General features: G+C 37.6%; 1 protein-coding gene across 16 annotated transcripts in view; it reads left to right on the forward strand.

The window, feature by feature from the left end:
* The window catches only part of LOC136844420 (protein lifeguard 3-like), a 137,735-nt gene that overhangs the window by 37,081 nt on the left and 78,687 nt on the right, over nucleotides 1–21,967 (forward strand). For all 16 annotated transcript variants that reach the window (XM_067113602.1, XM_067113601.1, XM_067113610.1 and 13 more), the window contains one exon: nucleotides 8,891–9,102. In XM_067113602.1, the coding sequence (XP_066969703.1) occupies nucleotides 8,891–9,102 (212 nt within the window). The remainder of the gene's footprint in view (nucleotides 1–8,890; nucleotides 9,103–21,967) is intronic.

A 21,967-nucleotide genomic window follows, 5' to 3' on the forward strand; every position in this document is an offset into this window, starting at 1 on the left:
TCTCAGTCGGACCTGTTGTGTGCGATCAATTTCTGACCTTCTGGAAAGTGTCACCGATGGAAGTGGACCCGTCTTTCATCTAGTGTACAGGCGATCCTCGGTTGCTCAGCGATCCGGTTTATGGGAGGCATAGCGATGAATATCGGCGGTACGATGCTGAAAATCACAGCTTTCCGCTTGCTCGGCGCCGATACATATCTAACAGAGCGCCCGTGCCTTCAAGTACGAAATCGCCAATTTCGGTTACGCGATGTTCGGTTATCATCACACCCTCAGAAATGCAACCCATAACGAGAGCTGCCTGTATCTATTAGTGATTCTAGTCTAAGCGCAGTAATGCTTCGTCATGTTTTTGGGACGGTCCGGAACACTTCTCCCAGGATCACTTGGAGTTGGTGGGACAGATTTCGTCGGTTAAGCTAGCTCCTGCTCTTAAGCACTCTTCTTCATCAAGGAACTTGTCTGCTGCTGATGCATCTTGGTTTGGAGAAATGCGTCTGGGCATAAGATAGTGTCTGATCGCCCATTAGCTCCCGAGCACCCAGCTCCTGAAACTGTAGCTTCTGCTGAGCTCCCCTGAGCTCATGAGCACTGTCTAGCTCCGGAGCACTCAGCAGTGACCAAATCTTTAGTGAGACTTCCAGGAAGCAGTCTTTTGCGCCAAAGCGCCCATTGGCACCAGAGCTCCCATTGGCTCCTGAACATGTTGCAGAACATTCAGTCCTTACCGAGCGTCCGTTGTCTTCGTAACGTCCATCGGCTCCTGAGTGACAGTTGGCTCCTGAGCTCCCGTTAGCTCCCAAGCGCCTGTTGGCCTCTTGAGTACCCGTTGGCTCCCGAGCCCCCATTGGCACCCGACTGCATCTTGCCGCAGGAGAGACTATTTACACCCAAGCTTGTTTTAGCTTCCGAGCCCCCACTAGCTGCCAAGCTTCCTGGGATGCCAGTACTCCCTGTCTCTTCTTCGACGCTACAAGTGCTTGCTCCTGCAGTTGCAGTATCATTCCCAGCCACGGCTCAGCTCTCTCACCCTTAATCTCTAGCTTCAGCACAACAGGCACCCTCAATAGTGGATCCTTCCTTTCAGTTGATCTTGGATTTAATCAAGAAAACCCCTTCGATGCTTCAACCTCTTGCGGAGCTGTCTCCCATTTTTTCAGAGGAAGATGATGTGGATGCTGTCACCCCTCCTACAGTGTATACCTCCTTGCTAAGGTTCCTGTTGGTGACGTTTCCAGATTTTTCCTCACCTGCGGCTCTGGCGTGCCCGGCTTCGACTTACTTGATGGACAGTGAGACAGTTAACTCTGAGACTGCCTCAAATGGTGTTGTCCTCTTCAGCTAAGAAAGCTCTACATGAGGTAGAGAGTTGGCTCTCGAGCAAGAGAGAGCAGAGAAGAGCCTCCTTTAGTTGCCCTCCTTCTTGATTGTCTCAGAGGAGATATTTGTCTTATGCAACTGGAGAGGCCCCATCCCAGGGAGACTTCTCCAGGTTGATAGACTCTCCCCGAAGGTCGGCGTTTAATTTGGCGAAGGTCCTTTGCTTGACATTGGAACTGGACCACTTAATCCAGTACCTCTTCAAAGTCTTCGAAGTGCTCAGCTTACTAGACTGGGCAGTAGGAGCCCTTGCACGCAAGGTCAAGGATTGTCTTCATGTTCCTGAAGACTACTCTTTGGACTTTTAGGGGTAATCTCCTGCCTTGATAAGGGCATAAGGGATGGTTCTCTGGAATTATCCTCCCTATTTGCAATGGGTATTCTAAAGAGTAGGGAGCTTTGGTGTTCCTACACTACAAAAGGAGTAAACCTTTCGCGGAAGTCCGAGTTCCTCTTTTCTCCGCTTGATCAGAAACACTTGTTCCCACAAGCTACAGTTCTGCAGATTGCTTCTGATCTGCAGAAAGTCTATTCAGGACCTCCTTGCTTAGTCAGCAAGATGCCCTAGAGAGACTCCTGCTTTTAATTCGAGGACAGATTTCCCAGTTCAACCTCAGCCCTTTCGTGGTAGGGGCAGGCAAAGAGATTTTCCCAGACCTCGCGCAAGTGCCCGATTCACCCCTCGGGCAATCAAGAAGTCTTCCAATAAGCCACCTGGATGCAAGTGAGAATCTCGTCCTCCACACTCCTGTGGGAGCAAGACTCCTCCACTTTTGGGAGCGTTGGGAAGGGAGAGGAACAGAAACCTGGATTGTGGAAGTGTTGAGGGAAGGTTATTCAATCCCTTTCCTGCGTAAGCCTCCTTTAACCAGCACTCTCGTCATATTGACGGCCTACTCTGTAGGCTCCGAGAAGTTTTCCGCCCTCTCCCGATAAGTGTCTTCATTCCCCGAGAAAGAAGCCATCAAATTTGGTCAAGGACACCTTCTCTCCGGGGTTCTACAATCGGCAGTTTGTAGTCCCCAAGGCCTTGTGGGGCTGGAGGCCAGTTCTGGATGTGAGTGCCCTGAATTTGTATGCCCAGAAAACCAGGTTCAAATGGAAATGAGACAGTCCGTCCTTGCATCCATTCGCCAAGGAGATTGGATGATTTCGGTGAACATGAAGGATGCCTACCTCCATGTCCCAGTTCATCAGGACTCAAGGAAGTTCTTAAGGTTTGTTTTCTAGGACAAGGTGTATCAATTCAGAGCCCTTTGCTTCAGCCTGTCCATGGCTCCATAGGTTTTCACGCGAGTCTTAGCTCCCATATCGAAATTGTTACATCTGATGGTGGTCAACATTTTGTTTTATCCGGACGATTGGATCATTCGCTCCCAGTCGAAGGACAGATGTGTGGAGAATCTTGCAAAGACCCTTCTAACCCAGAAATTGGGCCTTCTAATAAACTTTCAAAAGTCTCAAATGACTCCTTCTCAGGAGATAGCATATATGGGGATAAGGATAAACTCACTGATTTCTTGGGTTTTTCCATCTCCCCAAAGGATAGACTCCTGCCTTCAGAAGGTGAACAAATTCCTCTCCCTTCAGTCCTGCTCTGTGAACAGCTGGATGAGCCTGTTAGGGACCCTCTCGTCCATGGAAAAATTTGTAACCCAGGGAAGGCTACACATGAACTTACAGTTCTTTCTGAAAGTCAGTTGGAACAGAACGAAATGCCCAGACACTTTCATTTTTCCAATAACTCGGGAAATAAAGCAGGAACTGCTTTGGTGGAAATCAAGAGACAAGCTCCCTCAAGAGAAGTTGCTCCCTCCTCTGAGCCCCAGCTTAGTGTTTTATTCAGACGCATCAGACCTAGGTTGGGGAGCTCTCCTGGGAGACAGGGAGGTCTGCGGCCTTTGGTACCCAGAACAGGAGTGGCACATCAGTGTAAAAGAACTGACAGCAATTCAGTGGGGATTGCAAGGATTTGCAACAGAAGTGAAGTATCCAGAAAGACAGTGACTGTCCACTCGGACAACACTATGGCACTGTCCTGTGTCAAGAAGCAGGGAGAACACATTCGTTTACCCCTTGCCAAGCAGCAAGAGCCCTTCTCATATGGGCAGATCAGAATCAGTTGCAGATCCTAACCAGGTTCATTCAGGGGAGGTTCAGTGTTAGTGGACAAACTGATCCGCCAAAAACAAGTTTTCCCCACAGAATGGACTCTAGACCCCCTAGTGTGCCTAGATCTTTGGAAACTGTGGGGAAAGCCAGTTCTGGATCTATTTGCAACTGCAAAGAACCATCATCTCCCTCTGTATTGGTCACCACCCCCAGATCCACAAGCAGTGCTCATAGATTGGTCGGACAAAGACCTTTATGCCTTTCCTCCATTCAAGATGGCGAGGGAAGTCAAACAAGTTCCGGAATCACCAAAATGCAACAATGACTAGTAGCACCAATCTGGCCAGCCCAGGAATTGTTCCCAGACTTGCTGGAGCTTGTGACGGACTTTCCGAGGCTGTTGCCTCAAAAACGTAATTTACTCAGACGGCCGCATTTCAGGCAGTTCCATCAAAGACTGTCCACTCTGGCCTTGACCGCATTCAGACTGTCGGCAAATTTGTATGAGCAAAAGGATTTTCAAAAGCAGTTGCAGACACTATTGCTCGGTGCAGGTGACAATCCTCTAGCAAGGTATATCAGGCCAGTTGGACAGTCTTCCATGACTGGTGCAAAAGACACAACATTTCGTCTTCTAAGATGTCTGTAGCAGAGATTGGTGATTTCCTACTCTATTTAAAATCATCCAGAGGTCGGTCTTGCTCAACCATTAAGGGCTACAGAGCAATGTGGAGCTCAGTTTTTAAACACAGGGGAATAGATATCTCTTTTAATAAAGATCTGTCTGATCTCATCAAGTCGTTTGATACAACTAAACAAAAAGAAGAAAAACTGGTAGCCTGGAATCTGGACATGGTCCTTAAGTGGCTGTTGGAACCACATTTCTAAGCTCTTAATTCAGTCTCTTTGAGGGACCTCACAAAAAAGACTTTGTTTCTGGTAGCTTTAGCTACTGCCAAGCGCGTGAGTGAGCTACACACAATAGACAAGAGAACTGGATTCTCTCAGGGTAATGCAATTTACTCATTTACCTTAGGATTCTTAGCAAAAGACAAGACCCCTTCCAATCCCTGGCCTCACTCCTGTATTATAAAGAATCTGATAGACATACTAGGTCCTGAAGAGGAAGGAAGGACTCTGCCCCGTAAGGGCACTAAAATACTATTTGCTAAGAATGGAAAAGATTCGTGGTGTTTCAAACAACCTTTGTTGCTCAGTAAAGAACCCCTCTTGTCCTCTCAACATTTTTTATGAGAGAGCTTATCCTGGAAGCTCACTCACAGATTAAGGAGGATGTGTCACCTTTAGTGAAGGTAAGAGCGCATAAAGTGAGGGTGGTAGCCACATCCATGGCTTTCAAACATAATTTGTCTATTTCTGCTATTATCCAGACAACGTTTTGGAAATGCATATCAGTTTTTGCATCACATGCTTGAAATTGAAACTGTTTCAGAAAATTGCAGTGCCTTGTATCCAATTTCGGTTGCTGGCATGGTGTTGGGAGGAGGAGGAGTGTAGGAAGTATTCCTTCAATCCTTTTAATTTTCGCCTTGATTAGGGTTGTCGAGTTATAGGGGAGCCTGGGGGTACTAGGTACTTGGAGTGCCCACTAGTTTATCTTTTAGTGGTTGGGTAGTGGTTTTTAATTTTTGGTGTTAGGCAACTGCATTGTTTTTTCTTTGCTGGTATCGTATGGTGCTGTGCCCAGGGCAGGGGCAACATTTTTAATTCTTTACGAGCAGATGGATACTCTGCTGCAAAGAATCTCACTGATGTAGCAGGCGATCCCTGGCTATATCGCCACACCTCTACAGGCTGAGGTGAGTGCCATCCAGAGGCAGTACTTTCCTGTAGCAGCTCTCTCACCAGGTAAGGAACCAGCTAGCATTTTACCAGTGCTAGCAATATTTCTATTCTTTTTACGTTACAATTATCTGTGGATTGGAGTAGAGGAGTCCATGCATCCCACCTCCTGCAGTGTGGGATTCAGCTGTGTAATTACTTGTTAAGTTGCTTATATAAAAATGACATTTTTATAATAAAGTTGTGTACATACTTACCAAGGAATTACATGATCAAAGCCCCCCCTCCCCTCGCATGGATAGGAAGGCGTAAACATATTGAACTCATTTGCTGAGGTGGTTCCTCTCTTACCCCGAAAGTGGCCGGTGTCAGTCGCCTAGGCAAAACTAAAGTAGTGCTACCCTGAATTTCAAAATTATAGCGGACGACGAGTAGAAACCTAAAGCTATGTAATTACTTATTAAGTATATATAAAATTTTATTTTATAGAAATGTCATTTTCATATAACTTGTAGAGTGAAGTTGTCATATTTTAAGAATGATGCCCCACTCACTTCCTTCCATTTGTTGTTCATTACTGGTCTCATTTTTAAGTTTTGCTCATTTTGGGATTCACTTTACAATTCAAGTCTTAGAAGTGGGAACTTCAAGCTATTGAAAGTTGTAGACTTAGATACACCATGGGATCAAGTGTGAGTAATTTTTATATAACTTCCATACCCACTGTAGAATTCCAAATTGAAGTGCAACAGATGAAATAAATAAAATTAAATTATAAGGAACAGGGAATAGCAGAAAAATTTCCTTGGGGAGATGGGTTGAAAGCAGTGGTAGATCATAGTTACCATTATATTTTAAGTGTAAGCATTGTTTTGAGAGAACTGTAGTTTTTATACCAGCTGTGAAGGCTGAACTTGAATTGTTAAAATTTTTATTCAGGTACCAGAATTTTATACCAAAATTATTATCACTTAACTGTTATTAATTATTCTTCTTGGCCTCATACAAAGGAAGTAGCAGGGTAACAATGTAACCCAATAGCTTCATCCCAAAGGCCATAGGAGGAAGGACCAGGTTTTGAAATGTTATGTGAGGGCATGTATAACAGAAATCTTTCAGGTTGACGGGTATTAGCATTTGGCCCTGTTGCACATGCTGATTTACAGACTTAGGTATCTGAAGTACACTTAATCTTTAAAGAATTAAAGAATTGTTCCTTTATTTTTTTTTTTTTTTAATTTTCAGTTTTTAGTTGAACAAGAGATCTGAAACTGAATTATAATCCATCAAGGTTCCTTTGAAATTTTCAATTTGCAGTTGAACAGGATATCTGAAACTAAATTATAATCCATCAAGGACAGCCCCATGAAAATTTAAGTATTGTAACTCAACTCTGTGGTTTAGTTAAACTATTTCAAAATGATTATCTAATTTTTATATTTTAAAAGCAATTTAGTTTGGACTCTCAACTAGATGGTCTCTGAGGGTGTGATTGAAAGTCCAAACCACTAGTTTCTATCCTTTTAACTGCCCTCAACTTTTGCTGTTATCTGCAAACATCAACCATTCCTTCCAATCTCCATTCACAATTCATTATCCTGCCCCAGACTTTGCACTTCACCTCCTGTCCATTCTCTGATTTTCTTGCCCATTCCATCTGTAAAGTTATTGAACTGTTATGGAAACATAACACTTTTACCTTGGACCCTCTTTTACACCCAACCAATCACTCTCCCATCTACATACTCTCACAACATGCTTTGCTTTCACCACCAAAGCTTTTAATCAGTCCTGTATGACACACAGTTTTCATATTTACTTTTCAAGCTGTTTCAAAACAAATAATTGATTACCTCACCTTCTTCATCTAAGCCTAGTAGCAACTTTGGTATGGGTGTTTACATGCAGATATGGTTATTTAATCATTAAGTGGGGGTAGTAAAAAGATCCATAAATTTGGAATGTGGTAGTACTCTAAAAAGTTGAGCGCTGTAATGGAGATGGGATTCGAGTAATTACACAATGTGGCAACGTGCTTCTTTAATGGGAAGGCACCAGTTGAAATTGAAAATAGCACACTATTTTTCTCATTTTGAAATCTAGTCCATGATATTGAAATTTAATGGTCTCCAATCTTTTCGTGCTGGTGCCTTTTCTGTTGATATATTGCAAGATTGTAGATGAAAGTTCAAAGTAATTAAGTGTTATTAATTGAATAACTAGGGATTTTTTTCAGTTGCAAGTTGGGATATCATGTGCGAATATGAGCTCAGGTTTTATTTTGTGTAATTAATAAAAGCTCTGTAAGTTCACTGTTATCGTTTTGATAGAACCACCATTTCGTATAATGGAAATTGTTTAACTAGATACTTTTAGATGTATATCCAGAATGTTTCAAGATTCTTTTTGGAACGTTTGTGCATTAAAATTTTTTAATATTCTTTAGTTATACAGAAGCTTGTATATGAAGACTTTGCATGTTTGTTACATTTTCAGTACTGAAATCAATGTATATGTAACAATTTTTCTTAGTATATTGGGCTTTCATGTATGATTTTTTCGTAATTTTTTGTCCCTATAGGTGCAGTAAGGTAACATGTTGTTGTAAAATACTGTAATTTAATCGGACCATTAAGGTAACAGAATTGTGTTCAGCTTTTGGTCATTATGTACTTGTATTTCATTTGTTGATAGCACTGTAGAGTCTAGTTGAAGCTCTGAAAAGGATGAAATCCATAATTCATAAAGCGTAATGTTTAAGGTAAAGTAAAAATTATCTTAAACTGTCATAATAAATGGTCATATTATTGTATTTTGGCAATAATGGATGGTTTAGCAATGACACAGATACTGAAAATAGTGTTGATTCAAATTTTAAGTGTTGGCAATTTTTAACTTTTCATCTTAGAAAAATAAATTTAAGAGTTAAAGCCACATGCTAAACTGTAAAACTAGTAAATCTTGTGATGGTAGTGCTATTCCAAAAGTGGCAACTAGATTGTGATTGTAAAGTATATGAGGCATGTTTATTTTGTTTTGCTTAAAGAATTAAGGATCAGTTTTGCAATTGAGAGTTTTTCTAAGTATTTTAGTGGAAATTATTCATATACTGTATGTTAGAATCATGCCTTTTGAAATGCACTACTGGTAAATAGGTATAATCTTGGATAGCCGCCTTGATTCATAAGTGTTTTGTGCTTGAGCTTATATGAATAAAACTATTTTTTGTAATTGGAAAAGAAAGGTTGATGCAGTAGTTAAATTGCACTTCGTTCATTAGGCTGTACAGTATTCACCATGTACAGTACATAGTTTGAGGTGAAGCTCTGATTACTAGTGTAGACATTTAGTTTTTGCTTAGTTTAATCATGGTGAAAACCAGGAAACTTCCCATACTTGTTGGTCTTTATTTTTTGAAAATTATATTGATGTATACTGTAAGAAATCTGAATTTTTACAAAATTGAGGCCAAATGAGGAAAAAGGCATTTTTGTTCAGTAGCATTTTGTGGATAGGCATACTCTGTAGGAATGAGGATGATATTGACTTAAAAGTTGCCTTTTGTACTACATAGAATCCTTATTTCATATTATAGGCTCAGCCAGTTTACAATGCCAGTGGTGGAGGATTTCCCATACAAGATGGAAACCGAGATGCTGGAGTTCCCAAGGATGATGTGCTGCCAGAAACTTTTGGAGGTTCATTTGCAGATAAAGCAATCCGTCATGCATTTGTTCGCAAAGTATACCTTATCTTGATGGTACAACTGTTGGTGACACTTGGAATTGTGTCCCTTTTTACTTTCCAGTAAGTTTTAGTTCAGTTTTTCCACCAAAAACTATTTTTTACATTTTCAGTTTAGTGAGTACATAGTGGTATCTTTATATTCAATTTCTCGTTTTTCATGTTGTTTTCATTACTGTATACTATTTTTGGTATGTCTGTTTTTAGTTCAACTACCATATTTTGAATTTATTGCATGCTGTCACTGGTACTCAATTTTCTTTGCAGCATTACCTCAGCTTCTGCTGCACTGCTTTCTGTCTGTGTATGTTTCATTTATTCCCATTGTTCATAGCTGTCCAGTTTCTTTAAACTTTTCATGATTTTTCACCTCATTTAGAAGTACAGTATTCTGATTTGAAGAGTAGCAGTGTGACTCAGGGGTCTTATAATTTACAATATTAATGCAAGGGGGAAGCACAGCTGAACTGTGATGTTTTTGTCATATAATCCCAGTACATGTTAAGTTCATCCACTGTTATTTTCAGTGTTTACAGTTGGGTCAAGTATTATGCTATAGGAAAAAAAAGCTGTTTTGATAAATGGCTTGTCTTTCTAGTGCTAAAATAATTATCATGGCACTGATATGGTTAGCCATATGCATACACAAGGAATAACCTGGAGTAAGCACTTCTTGGTCAAGCATAGTTTCAGTGGTTAGTATATTTGAATAGTATAGTATCTGTACTTAGGAAAGAAAAATGTAGCCAAGATGAATAGTTTAGGAAGAAAGATAAAATTGATAAATGAATTGGAATTTATCCAACTTTGAGAAATAGGGCAGATTGAGAAACATAGCAGTAGTTGTTTAAAGGTAATATAACAGCTTATCATCCTCTCTTGAGCTCCAAGAATTTACATTGAAAAACTACCAGAAGAGTTTCATAGTTTTTAGTGCTTGTTGTGAAACTTGGAGCATGCACTAATTCTAGAGCCAAGTAGTTATGTAAATAAGATTTATTGCAAAAATATTATGTGGGATTGACACTGAGGATATCTGTTGGTGGTGTCAGTACGAATAGTCATTGTTGGGAAAAAGAAAGGCTCATGGTTTCTACTTACTTTTAGCGGTTAGACGTAAATAACTAGAACGTATGGTAATGATAATATATCTCATGGGATAAAGGAAGCCTTAAAAACAATCCCCAGTGTCAGTTGTCCTGTTACCAGATTCTGAGAGCACCTTGGATCGATGTAGATCCAGCTTAACCTGTTTCACACATTCCAGGATGAAATTGTTCCATGAAGGGAATGAAAGTTGACATTCATTCCAGGTCTTGCTGAATTTATTGATATATTTTGAATGTGCAGTATTCATCATTGAGACTCATCCCAAAGATCGTAATGCAAAAATTGTATTGAGTTTGAAATGAACATGGTTAAGATAGTCATACGCTTTGATTTTTCAAACACTTCTTGCTGAGATGTACAGACCTACATTAGACTGCGAAACATTCCATAACATTACAAGAATGTTGACATAGGCACATGGATAACAATCTTAACATGAGCCCTCATGTTGAGCAGCTCAGAGACAATATTTCATGAATCAGGGATATCTGGTTGAGAAATAAGTGACTAATGGCAATTTCTATATAGAATAGATAATTATCACAAAATGTTATCTTCAGCAGTTAATCTACCACTAGAATTCCTGCGGCAGAGGTTACTGTTCCCTTTCAAGACATGCTGCACTATCAGGACTCAATTTTTCTATTGTGGAGTGTTTAACAGGGATTGAGATCATTACTGTCCAATGCTTAAACGTATGTATGCTTACACATCCTTTTCCCTTTAGATCTCGAGTCAGTGAGGAATGACTTTCTAGAATCCTTACATTGAATTTTGTTGTATAAGAGCTGTACCCAGTCATTTTTCATGCAACTGCCCTTTAAGAAACAAAGTTACAAATTGCACACATTTGACCTGTACCTGGAAATTTTTAATTTTATATTGGTATGTTTTGCTCTTCGTGAAGTATCAACAGTTGAGTATATATGGTAAAAGGATCCGGAGCATACATTGTAGCATTACATTTTATTCGAGCATTAACCCTGCACTATACACTGAAAAAGATTCTAATACACTGTTCTTTTTAAAGCAACATTCCTTATAATGATACAAAATTTCCATTTTAGATCAGATAATATATATTGGACTGAACATTTTATTCTTTACCAGGACCAATAGTTCTCTCACTTGCTCTTTTAGTGTTTTTATCTCATTTCTTGTCTTGGCTGGAAACTTACCGATTTTGCATCTTGTACTGACAATGCAAAATTACGATTTTCCATTATCTAAGTATTCTTGATGAAAAATTTTGTCTTGGTACATTGTTAGCTCTCTTCTCATGGCTAATAAATGATGCTTCTGATGACGATTATTTCTGGAACAGTAAAAGAGTGTTAGTAATATGAAACTATCATTTTCAGTTTGAGTTTCTTTCAATCCACCTAAACTTTTTGCTCTTTTATATACTACTGTAATGTGCATCATGGTGTTTTGGATCCTACTGATCATTTTAAGCCAAAGGTATACTCATGCTGTCATGAGATGCTTCAATTCACCATTGGTAATACCAAGTTACATAGCACCTTCATGATTTGACATTCTTATTTCAGGGCTTAATGTTCAGCAACCGGAAACTTTTATGTAATCTTGTGGGCTGAAAATTTGTCACACCACTGCATCTCAGGATTTATGTTTGCAATGATTAGGAAAGTTATTACTGATTTTAGGTGAAAACCACAAGATAATTGTTGTGTTGGCATAAACTGAGTAAGTCACTACCATTAAGTGTTGAAAACTCAACAAAGATTTCTTACCAGAAACTGTGATCTCACATTTTGCAGTGAATGTGGTTCCTGACTAATGAACTACTGCAAAGTTCCAGAGGTCCCTGGACGGTGAAGGTTGGAATAGATTTACCGTCATTCCTAGGAGGGAGAGGGAGGTGGAACGTCAAAATGTCTATTCAAACCAATGCATATCTTACCCTAAAATTTTACATAAAGTCCAAAATTTTTATCTATACTACGCGGAATTTTATTTTTTTCAAATGATACTGTCTGGCACAATACTTAAATACTGATGCATTTACAAAATCATATTGAGCCCCAGCTTAATTTTTCGACGAGTCAGAGAGACTGTCCCCAGAGCTGATGCCAAATGATATTCAATGTAATCATTATACAAATATAATAGCAATAATAACTGATCTTATAATATATCATACATATAATTTATTATGAACTACTTTCTAAAATACCAGCATTCCATTATGATATTAATTAAACAGCCAAACTGGAATGCCCAATTGTGCTCAAAGCATTTAGTTTAAAACAAGCCCTTAACTCTTCTACTCTCTGTGTGAAAGCTAAATTCTATTGAGGAACTGTCAACCAGGTGATGTTACTTATCAATGGATAGACATGGAAAATAGCTTGATTTTTCTAATAAAGTAAACATTATAAGAAATATTGTTAAATACTATTCTATCATAAAATAAATTCTTTAATCTTCATATTTAACTGTAAATTGAATGGCTGGAGGATTGCTTAAAATTCGAGGATTTAGAAATTGTTTAAATATATATATAAATATATATTTATATATATATATATATATATATATATATCTATATATTATATATATATATGTATATTAAATATTATACAAAATTATATATATAATAAATTCAAAAATCGCAGAAAACCTTGGATAAACAATGCTCTATATATATATAATGAAAATATATATAATATATTTATATATATTTTCATAAAAATAAATCGCATATAATTGATTTACCCCCTTTGATATTGGTCTTCAGATCCCCTAGTCCCAGCGTGACCGTTTTCCTGAAATATGCGATCGTAAACGTTTTTTCTCTCTGCTATATTTTCTTGGACCTTGGTTCAAGAAAGACCAAGGTCAAGGACCAGGTGGAGGTTCACCTAAGAGCTTACTGCCTGTAGGGATTAAAAGTACATATTCACAACAGAATACAGATACAGGTTTTATGACATGAACCTAAAAAATCAAAGGATCACATTCCCATGTCTTTGTCCAAGATGGTTGGCTTTATAAATAAAATACTCTTAACAGCATCCAGTTTGAATGAACATCAAATTCAATATATAATGCACAGATTATTGCTCCATTGATCCATACATATATATATATATACATATGATATATAGATAATATATATATATAATATATATATATATATATATGTATATGTATATATATATATGGTGATATATATATCTAATTAGCATAAAAATATTTGTAATATAAATTCAATTATCATTTAATCTTTACCTCATGCTGGGATATTGTATTCTTGAGATAATAAGTATGTAATTGGCTATGAATCAAAATACATTATTCCTATAATACTAAATTTGATTACACTGCTCTAGGAATCTTGTTATAATAGACTACATCTCATCGCTATCTATCAAATATAAATATAGAGAGGACTGATTAACCCTTTGATAAACAGTTCAACCACACTCTGTTTTTCTGTACTGATTGACCTCCAAAAATGATCTAAACAAGGGACTAATGATACTTTAGGCTGATTTTTGATGTAGCTGCTATAACACAAAAAGCCTGGGACTCACTTTGGGGTCTGCTGTGACAGTGGGATATTATGAAAGGACACTTGTCAGGATAAGGTACACTGAAATAGGAGAGTAACATTCAAAATTTAACAAGTGAAAGATAATTTGAAGCTAAATAGGAAGGTATCTGAGACGTCTTGCAGTGTTCTCTTACCAAGTATAGATTTGGGCTTGTCTCAAAGAGATCAAGTACCAATTTTTTACAATTTGTTAACAATGCAAAAGTGTTCCATTGCCTAATGGAACATCAAACACTGTCAAAGCTGTATTAAGAGTTCGCCCAATACCCCTAACGTCCCCAAGAGTTCCCCCAACAACTCGATAACCAAGATTTATCAAGATATGGCGTGTGATCAGATTGTTATTTTTAACGTAGCATTATGTTGGGTTAAGAAAAAAAAACACCCTGTCCCTGGTTAACATTTCTTAAATAACCTGCAGTTTTCCAATATTAACACTCACTTTTACACACTCGCACGATATCTCTAAAGTATCGGATTTGGCAAATGCAGATTAAATTTAAATAGACAAATTTACGCTCTTAATAAAACTGTCAACAGTTTCTATATCGTCCAAAAACATTTCTCAACGTGGTTTTCATTCTAACTGGCTTGCTTAATTAAAGCTAATATCGCAAAACTTAGAATAGTTTTCATCCTTTTGCAATCAATTATGTAAAATTCAACCATTAACAGTCCTGAACGCAACGGCGGAAGATCTAAGATCAGAAGGAAAGATTTCTTGACGTCATTCCCCAGTGACGTCATTCCAAAACATTAACAGTTCTCGATCTGTGATGTATTCACTTTTAATCATTGCAGTAGATAGAATATTTTACTGAAATTTGGGTTAATCTGTGTAATGGAAAGATGATTTTCGCAATGGCCATCGCCAACTAAAACTTTGTTGTAAGAAGATGCTGCATGAGTTTCATTGACTATATGATGATTTTGGGAAAAATCGAGAATAGTACCAACATTCATTTTGTCACTGTAGACAAATATGTTTATAAGACAAGACAGCTCCAAGGATTACCTTCACTTTTCATCTGAGGGCCTCAATTCTTCATTTCTCCATGAAATGAAAATGTTTGGTTTATACTCAAGCTGACCTTTGAATTCTTTGCTGTATAATTTGTAATATGATAAACACAATGGTTGAACAAACAAATATTTGCTGGATATCGACATGATTTTTTCATGAATTTTGCTGAAGCCCTATTAACAGCTCTATGTATTTTAGACTCTTTGTTGTCTTGTGGCTCATTCTGGGAAAGAAATACTTGGGGTTTGACATAACTGGCAGACTAATTGTCTAGCCTAGGTTTTTTATAACGGAAAGGACCAGAATTTGTGACAATTCAAAGGTCTTCTCTACTCCTCTCTCTCTCTCTCTCTCTCATCCCAGAATTCGTGTTAAAGTCCATTGTTCAGCCCTCCTCCTCCTGAAGATACTCGAAAACACAATGGCCTCAGAAATTCAGGGTTGGGAAAAAAAGGCTTTTTTTTTGATTGATATTTCTAGACAATTATGGCTGGTCATTTGGGAGTCCTTCCGAGGAGGAATGGGTAGCTAAAATGAATTAAATATAGTAATCTGGCTCAAAAATGCCCAGCAGTCTTTGAAGTAATTTTCAGTATAGATAGAGAAGATTATGGAGATACATAATAAGGCTAGTCTTCATTAAGAATTAAGAAAACTCACACAGAATTATCTCTCTCTCTCTCTCTCTCTCTCTCTCTCTCTCTGTCTCTCATTTCAAGCTCTCTCTCTCTCTCTCTTCTCAGTATTCTTACTCCCTATATTTTTATAAGCTGTATAAATAATTACATGTTAGTTTCAGAATCTCTACCGCTGCATATTTAAACTTTAACTTCCACGGTAGCACTCTTTTATTTTAAATATGTATGTATATACGCCCACTGTGTATCAAACATATGTGTGTAATAGCTGTGTGTCAATTCGTTTCTGCAGAATACTAAACAACAGTTATCATGAGAATCTCGTTTTCGAAATCACGGATGATCAAACCGTCTTTGACACAATCTCTTTGATTTTAATTCAGCGCAGCTATCTGGCCCTAGCTAAATTTTGGAGACTTCAATTTCTGACTTATTCATTTCAAATTTTTTGACCATTATAGCTCTCTAGTTTATGCATTTGGTGGCAGCATATGGCTGCAAAACTATGGCATGAATAATAAATATTTACACATTTTTTGTTGAAAAACTTGTATAGGATACATTTTTCGCCTGAGCATTAAACTGTATATATATAAGGACTGGGGATAAATATAATGGATATATGTATATATTTATGACATAATTGTATATGGCGAATTATCTTAATATCTGTATATCATACTGTAAGCAAAGGCTTCTGCTATATGAAGAAGCCATTCTTAAATGATGAATTGATAGAAATTATGAACCTAGTGGATGCCTGTTGTCATCTTGTCTCACAAATTTCTATTTGTTTATAAAACCCCTCAAGAACACTTAGAAGCTGCCCATTTTGATAGCTTCATCCAAAAGTTAACTCAGAAAATGGATATACATAACATCAATTAATAGTTTTATCAAGTAAAACATATACTTTAATATTCATACTACTCTATTATATGAAAATACAGTAATTAGTATATATTTCTTCATTTGTATATTAGGGTTGGGCAAATTTTATATCGGTTGTTTATATGCTTCTTAGTATATAGGTTATGCGTGGTATAAAACAACTTATTCCTAATTTACTTATATATATATATATATATATATATAATATATATATATATATATATACTGGTATATATGTAGATACTCTATAGAGGCAGATTTTGGTTCTGACGGTGTGATTCCGTTCTTCATCGTCGCCAACAGAGCCCGAAAATGGGTGTTTATTTTTGAGCGATGGATGGGCCGCCCAAAAATTGTATAAAAATTTGAAACAAAGTTATGAAAGGCTGGCTTTTAATCCTTTAGAAAACAGCATGTTGTTTCTTGATGTTTAAAACCAGTCATTTTGATGTAACTGTGTATCCAAAACTGGTGGTTCTGGAATGTAAAATTTACAATTTGGCTACAAAGTACAGTAAATCTGATGCAGTAATCCATATGGGAATGTACTGTGCATATACTGCTGAAAAAGTAAAACGTACAACATGTTATACAGTAACACAGGTGTACAGTACAGCTGTACTGTACTGTAAGTTATACCAATCGAGTTTATAAAAGATAAAAAAAAATTTCCCAGAGTCCTTACTTTATTTTGGACACCTGGCGTCTTCTTAACCTGGAAAAAATGTTCCTTCCTCATGATTCATCATTCTGGAATCAGAAAAATTTAGTACCTTGTGTAGATATAATACTGTACAGTAGTCCTGCATGCAACAAAGTACAGAGCTGTACTGTATAAATACAGAACAGTCAGGGTCATTTTACAGTAGAATAATAAATATATAAAAATTATAAAGAGTTGGGCCTTACCTCATTTCAGTGATTGTCAAAGCTGTTGACAACCACAGGCTAGGTTGGGGAGATGGAGATTGTATGCGTTCACTGGGAGCCTGCAATGATAAGGATAAAATTGCTGCTTGAGTTTGTACTGTCCATGTATGGTACACTGTTCTGTATCAGTTCAGGTATTTCACAAACCTATGTTCAACATGTACAAAATAAAAATATGAATTCCTTCCCTAATTTCAGTGATTTTTGAAGATGGGCGGATGCAGACCTCTAGTAAAGGTGCTGGGCAGTCTGGGAAAAGTTAGGGAAGCCGACGCTTTATATTTATCAAAATGTACTGTACATATGACCATTTATAACATTAAAAACATTGAAGAAATTCAATACCTTGAGTGATTTGGAAGATGTAGGCTACATGAGGGAAGGTTTTCAGTTCATCACGAATTTTAAGGTGCATGTCAGTCTGGAATGATAATGTAACTAATGAAGAATGGTTAGAATAAAGAATACTTCTGTGGATTTCATAAAACAGTACACTAATTTTTATAAAATGTATAACAATTTATAAAACAGAAAGTATTCTTACCAAATTCTAGTGGTTGGCTTGCTTACTGGGATGGGCATATGGTAGATGAGAACAGGGCTATGGTGTACATCTGCAGGTGCTTGAGAGTCTGCAATGAAAAAGATATAAATGATACTGTACACATAGTACTGTACTATACTGTATAAGTATATATATATATAATTTAAAACAATGTAGGCTAATAGAATTTATAAAAAGTGAAGGAATTCCTTACCTGGTGGTCATGAAAGGGTGCAGGTGCTACTGAGTGCAGGTGAATTTGGAGTTGAGCAAAGGACACCTGTCATTTGTGTGAATGATAAAAGATAGAAATTACCACACAGGGTATGTATGCAATAAGCTACTGAGGACTGTATACAGTTTTATAGAAGTGATTTGAAAGAAAAAAGTCATGAAATCCTTACACGTACTGGAGAGGGGATAATCAGCTGTTGGTCCGGGAACCTGTAACATGTGGATCTGGAATGATAATGATTATGTAAAGTTACAGCAAATACTAAAGCAATATGTGTGTGTACAGTGGGTGAAGTGCAGTACACTTTTGTAACATGTTATAAAAATTTATAAAACATTAAAAAAAACATTAAAATTCTTACCTGGGGAAGTTGGAGAGGGAGACAGGAGCCTCATGGAAAACCTGGGGTTTATTCCAGGGATGGGACTGTCATCACTCTTCTCTGAGATCTGGAATGGCACATAATACCAAATAAATTAGGTTATTCATGTAAATATAAAATTTGTACCATATGTACAGTACTGTAACAAAATGATTTCATGCATCAAAATTATAAAAATTAAACACTTATGGAATTAGCTTACCTGATAGAGGCTGGAAAAGCTGCAAGAGAGGCCTGCAGGTACAGGTTCAGGCTCAGGTTCTGATTCGCTGTGTAGAGGTTCTGGGAAATCTGGATTAGGAGTCACTTCTGCAATGATACAAATGATAAAATTTATTAGGTTATGCTGTGTATCTACAGTATGTAAATATAAATTGCAGTAACATTTTTATAAATATTATTACAAGTTATAACAATTTATATTACAGCAGTTAATAAAAAAAGTTTGTTCCTTACCTAACTAGGAGTGGCAGGTGTGTGCTGAAAACTTCTTCACGAAGAAAGAGTCTGGCCTAGATCCACTTTCTTCTTCAGAGCTTCTCCTTCCAGAGCCTCCTAGTAGTCGTTCGTAGGATTAAGCATTCATTTAAAATCCTCTCAAACCTGGCAATGTTAGGGTCCTCACCCTCAAATGCTGCCAAACATTTCTCTTGAGCAAAACCCTCCTGTCAAGCCCTTGATTGTTAATTCCTTGACCTTTGGTTGTGGTGACGTCTTCGTCCTCACTGATCATCTGCTTCTCCAGCTCAATGAATTCCTTGCGGACAATTCCTCTCCGTTGGATGCCAGCAGCTCCAGTGACATCCTCAGCTTCCAGTCAGTTTCAGCCTCTTTTAGCCCAACATATTTTGCCCTTGTCCCAGCTCAATCATCTTTAATGCTCAAACCCGCCAAAAGCTATTCACAAACTGCGGACACAGTTTCTTCCCGTAGACATTCAGAAGTCAATCTTGTGAAAGTTCCCAAGGACGTCGACGTTGTTCGTCCACAGCATCTGCAATGTTGTGCCCTTCCAAAATCTTTCAGTTTCTAGTCCCTATTTTTTCTTCAAGAAGATTCGTAAATAGCGCGTATTGTCCTCCTCAGGTAGTATTTTAATTAGTTAGCAATGACTCCCTAGTCCATAACTGTATAACTATGTAGTATTTGGTGGTAGATACACCACCTTCACATTATTCATATTACTTACATTAGCCGGGTGACCAGGGGCATTACACACAAACAGGACACAAAGGCAGACCCCTTCGAGCATAATACCTTTCCATGGGCACAAAGTGGTCATTGAATCAGTCTCGATAGACCATCAAAGTAATATAAGCTTTCTTATTGGACTTCCAAACTGCTTGACTCTTAAAAATGCCCTTAAAGCCCTGCTATTTTCTGCCAATGTACACTAGCAAACGTAAGCTTAAATCGTTTGTCATTAGCATTTCCCTTTATAGTAAAGTTACATGCTTATATGTGTATGTATATTTTCGTTGTGCTGAGCCTCTCCTTCCTGATAAATGTTGTTGCACGCATACAGCATTCTTTTAAAAAATAACCCTGTCTCATCTACATTAAATACCTGGTCAGCAGTGTAACCACCTTCCCTAATTATCTCAGCCAAACCACTAGGGGCTTCTTTTATTGCCTTTATAACGACTTAGGTACATGTTTGTGTAAAGATTTGATTTCCATTCGGTTATTTAGAGGTTTGTAATCACCAGTTAAACCAACCCCTTGAGCGGAAAATTCGCCCACTAGCACTGCCTTCCCCATTTTTCTTCAAACCTGTTCCTGCAGCCCTAGCCTTCTCTTGAATCACTCAGGCTCACTGGAACACGCCGTTGGTTCTGGTCTTCAGCCAGATCTGGAATAACTTATCCATCTCCACACGTTCTGGGCTTTGGCCTAAATTCATTAATCACCGTTGCCTTCATTGGACAGCGTTTTGCACATGTTTTAGAATACGCTGAACGGTAGTTACTCTGGTCATCCGTTCTGAGCCCAGGTAGCCTATCTCGGTTTACTTTCTCCCTTTTTCCGGGAACGCTTAATTACGTCAGACTTTCTTCCACTGATGCTCTTTGATCGGGTTCTTGGATGCACTGCATCAGATGATACATTCTGCCGAGAGAGAGCCATAGTGAGAGGCACAGAGAAAAAAACTGCAGCTAAAGAAAAGCAACAATAAGGCAAGTGTATATCTACGAGGCAAACACGTAGTGAGGAAAGGGTTGTTTGGTATTGTTACGCTGGCAGCCTGCGTGATCGATATATATATAAGTTAACCGATCAACTACTGTACAGTACCAATGCATTACATACAGAGCGCAGCCACGCTATATAAACCAGTTCCGCTATATAAGCGGCGTAAAAGCGCCCGAAAAAGTCATAACCTATAATGTATTTTTAATAATTGTAACCAGAAACTGATTTTTGATGATTACTGTTAAAACCAGAAACGGATTTTTTATAAATAGAGTAGTGAAAGAGAGTCGAAAGCAGGCTTGAAATTTAGAGCTGAGAGAGAGAGAGAGAAACAGAGACGAGAGAGAGCCTGAGAGAGAGAATGAATATATCTGAAAACTAGAAAGAGAACGACGTAAAGTTGGGGATCATTGTATATATAGAGAGATATATATATATATATAGCTATATATAATATATATATATAAATATATATAGAGATATATATATATATATATATAACGATAGATATATATATATTTTTTTTTTTTTTTTTCTTTGTATTATGTGGCACCACATATGAATGACCGTCTTCTGTCTGTTGACTTTCACTTGATAGTAACGCAGGGGACCTCAGTAAGTTAGGTTGAAATTGTCTATTGATACTTTCTATTTTCAGGAGGGGGGTAGTATTCACCGGGCACGGTTTTTCATAAGTTTTATTAACACTAAACTATTTCACACGGCCAGCCACACTGGACTTAAAATTTCTTGATGTTAAGAGAGTTGAGTGACACAAATCCTGCAATTTGGTTTTCAAGTAACTCTGGCTAAAAATTGATCAGAATGAACTTGGACCTATGGTGAACAAAACTCCGCCTCCTTGAGGACGTCTACTTTACTCTTAATGGTTCAATCTTAACTCCACTTTGGCAAGGACAAATCAGGTCAATTTTTGCTGACCTTTCACTTCTTAGTCTATCCCTCTAACTCCTCCTTTCCCACATCTTGGAGGTTTGTTATGGTTACACTTCAATTTACTTGGTATCATGGCTCATCATTTTTAAATTATCAACACCGTTCTTGCTCTCCTCCTTTTCTCTCTCTCTTTCATAATCCGATCAGTGACCATACTATTCACTGCATAACATCACTGGTCACCTACCTGCATTGACTACAATGTAGATAACCAACTAACAATAACTCAATCTTGACTATAGTCAATTAATGTAATGCGAATTTGAACAATAATTTCTGTATGGAAATAACAAGCAATAAATGCAAGAAACATTATAATGCATGTCATAGTGCTATTAACACAAACAATATAAGCATGAATTAAACACACAAGTATCAAATACTCAACCTAAATGCAGAAAATTATGGCAGTAAATATATCAAATGCCTATTACTCTCTGGTTA

Source organism: Macrobrachium rosenbergii, chromosome 12 (assembly GCF_040412425.1).
Source record: "Macrobrachium rosenbergii isolate ZJJX-2024 chromosome 12, ASM4041242v1, whole genome shotgun sequence".
Classification (NCBI taxonomy): Eukaryota; Metazoa; Arthropoda; class Malacostraca; order Decapoda; family Palaemonidae; genus Macrobrachium; species Macrobrachium rosenbergii.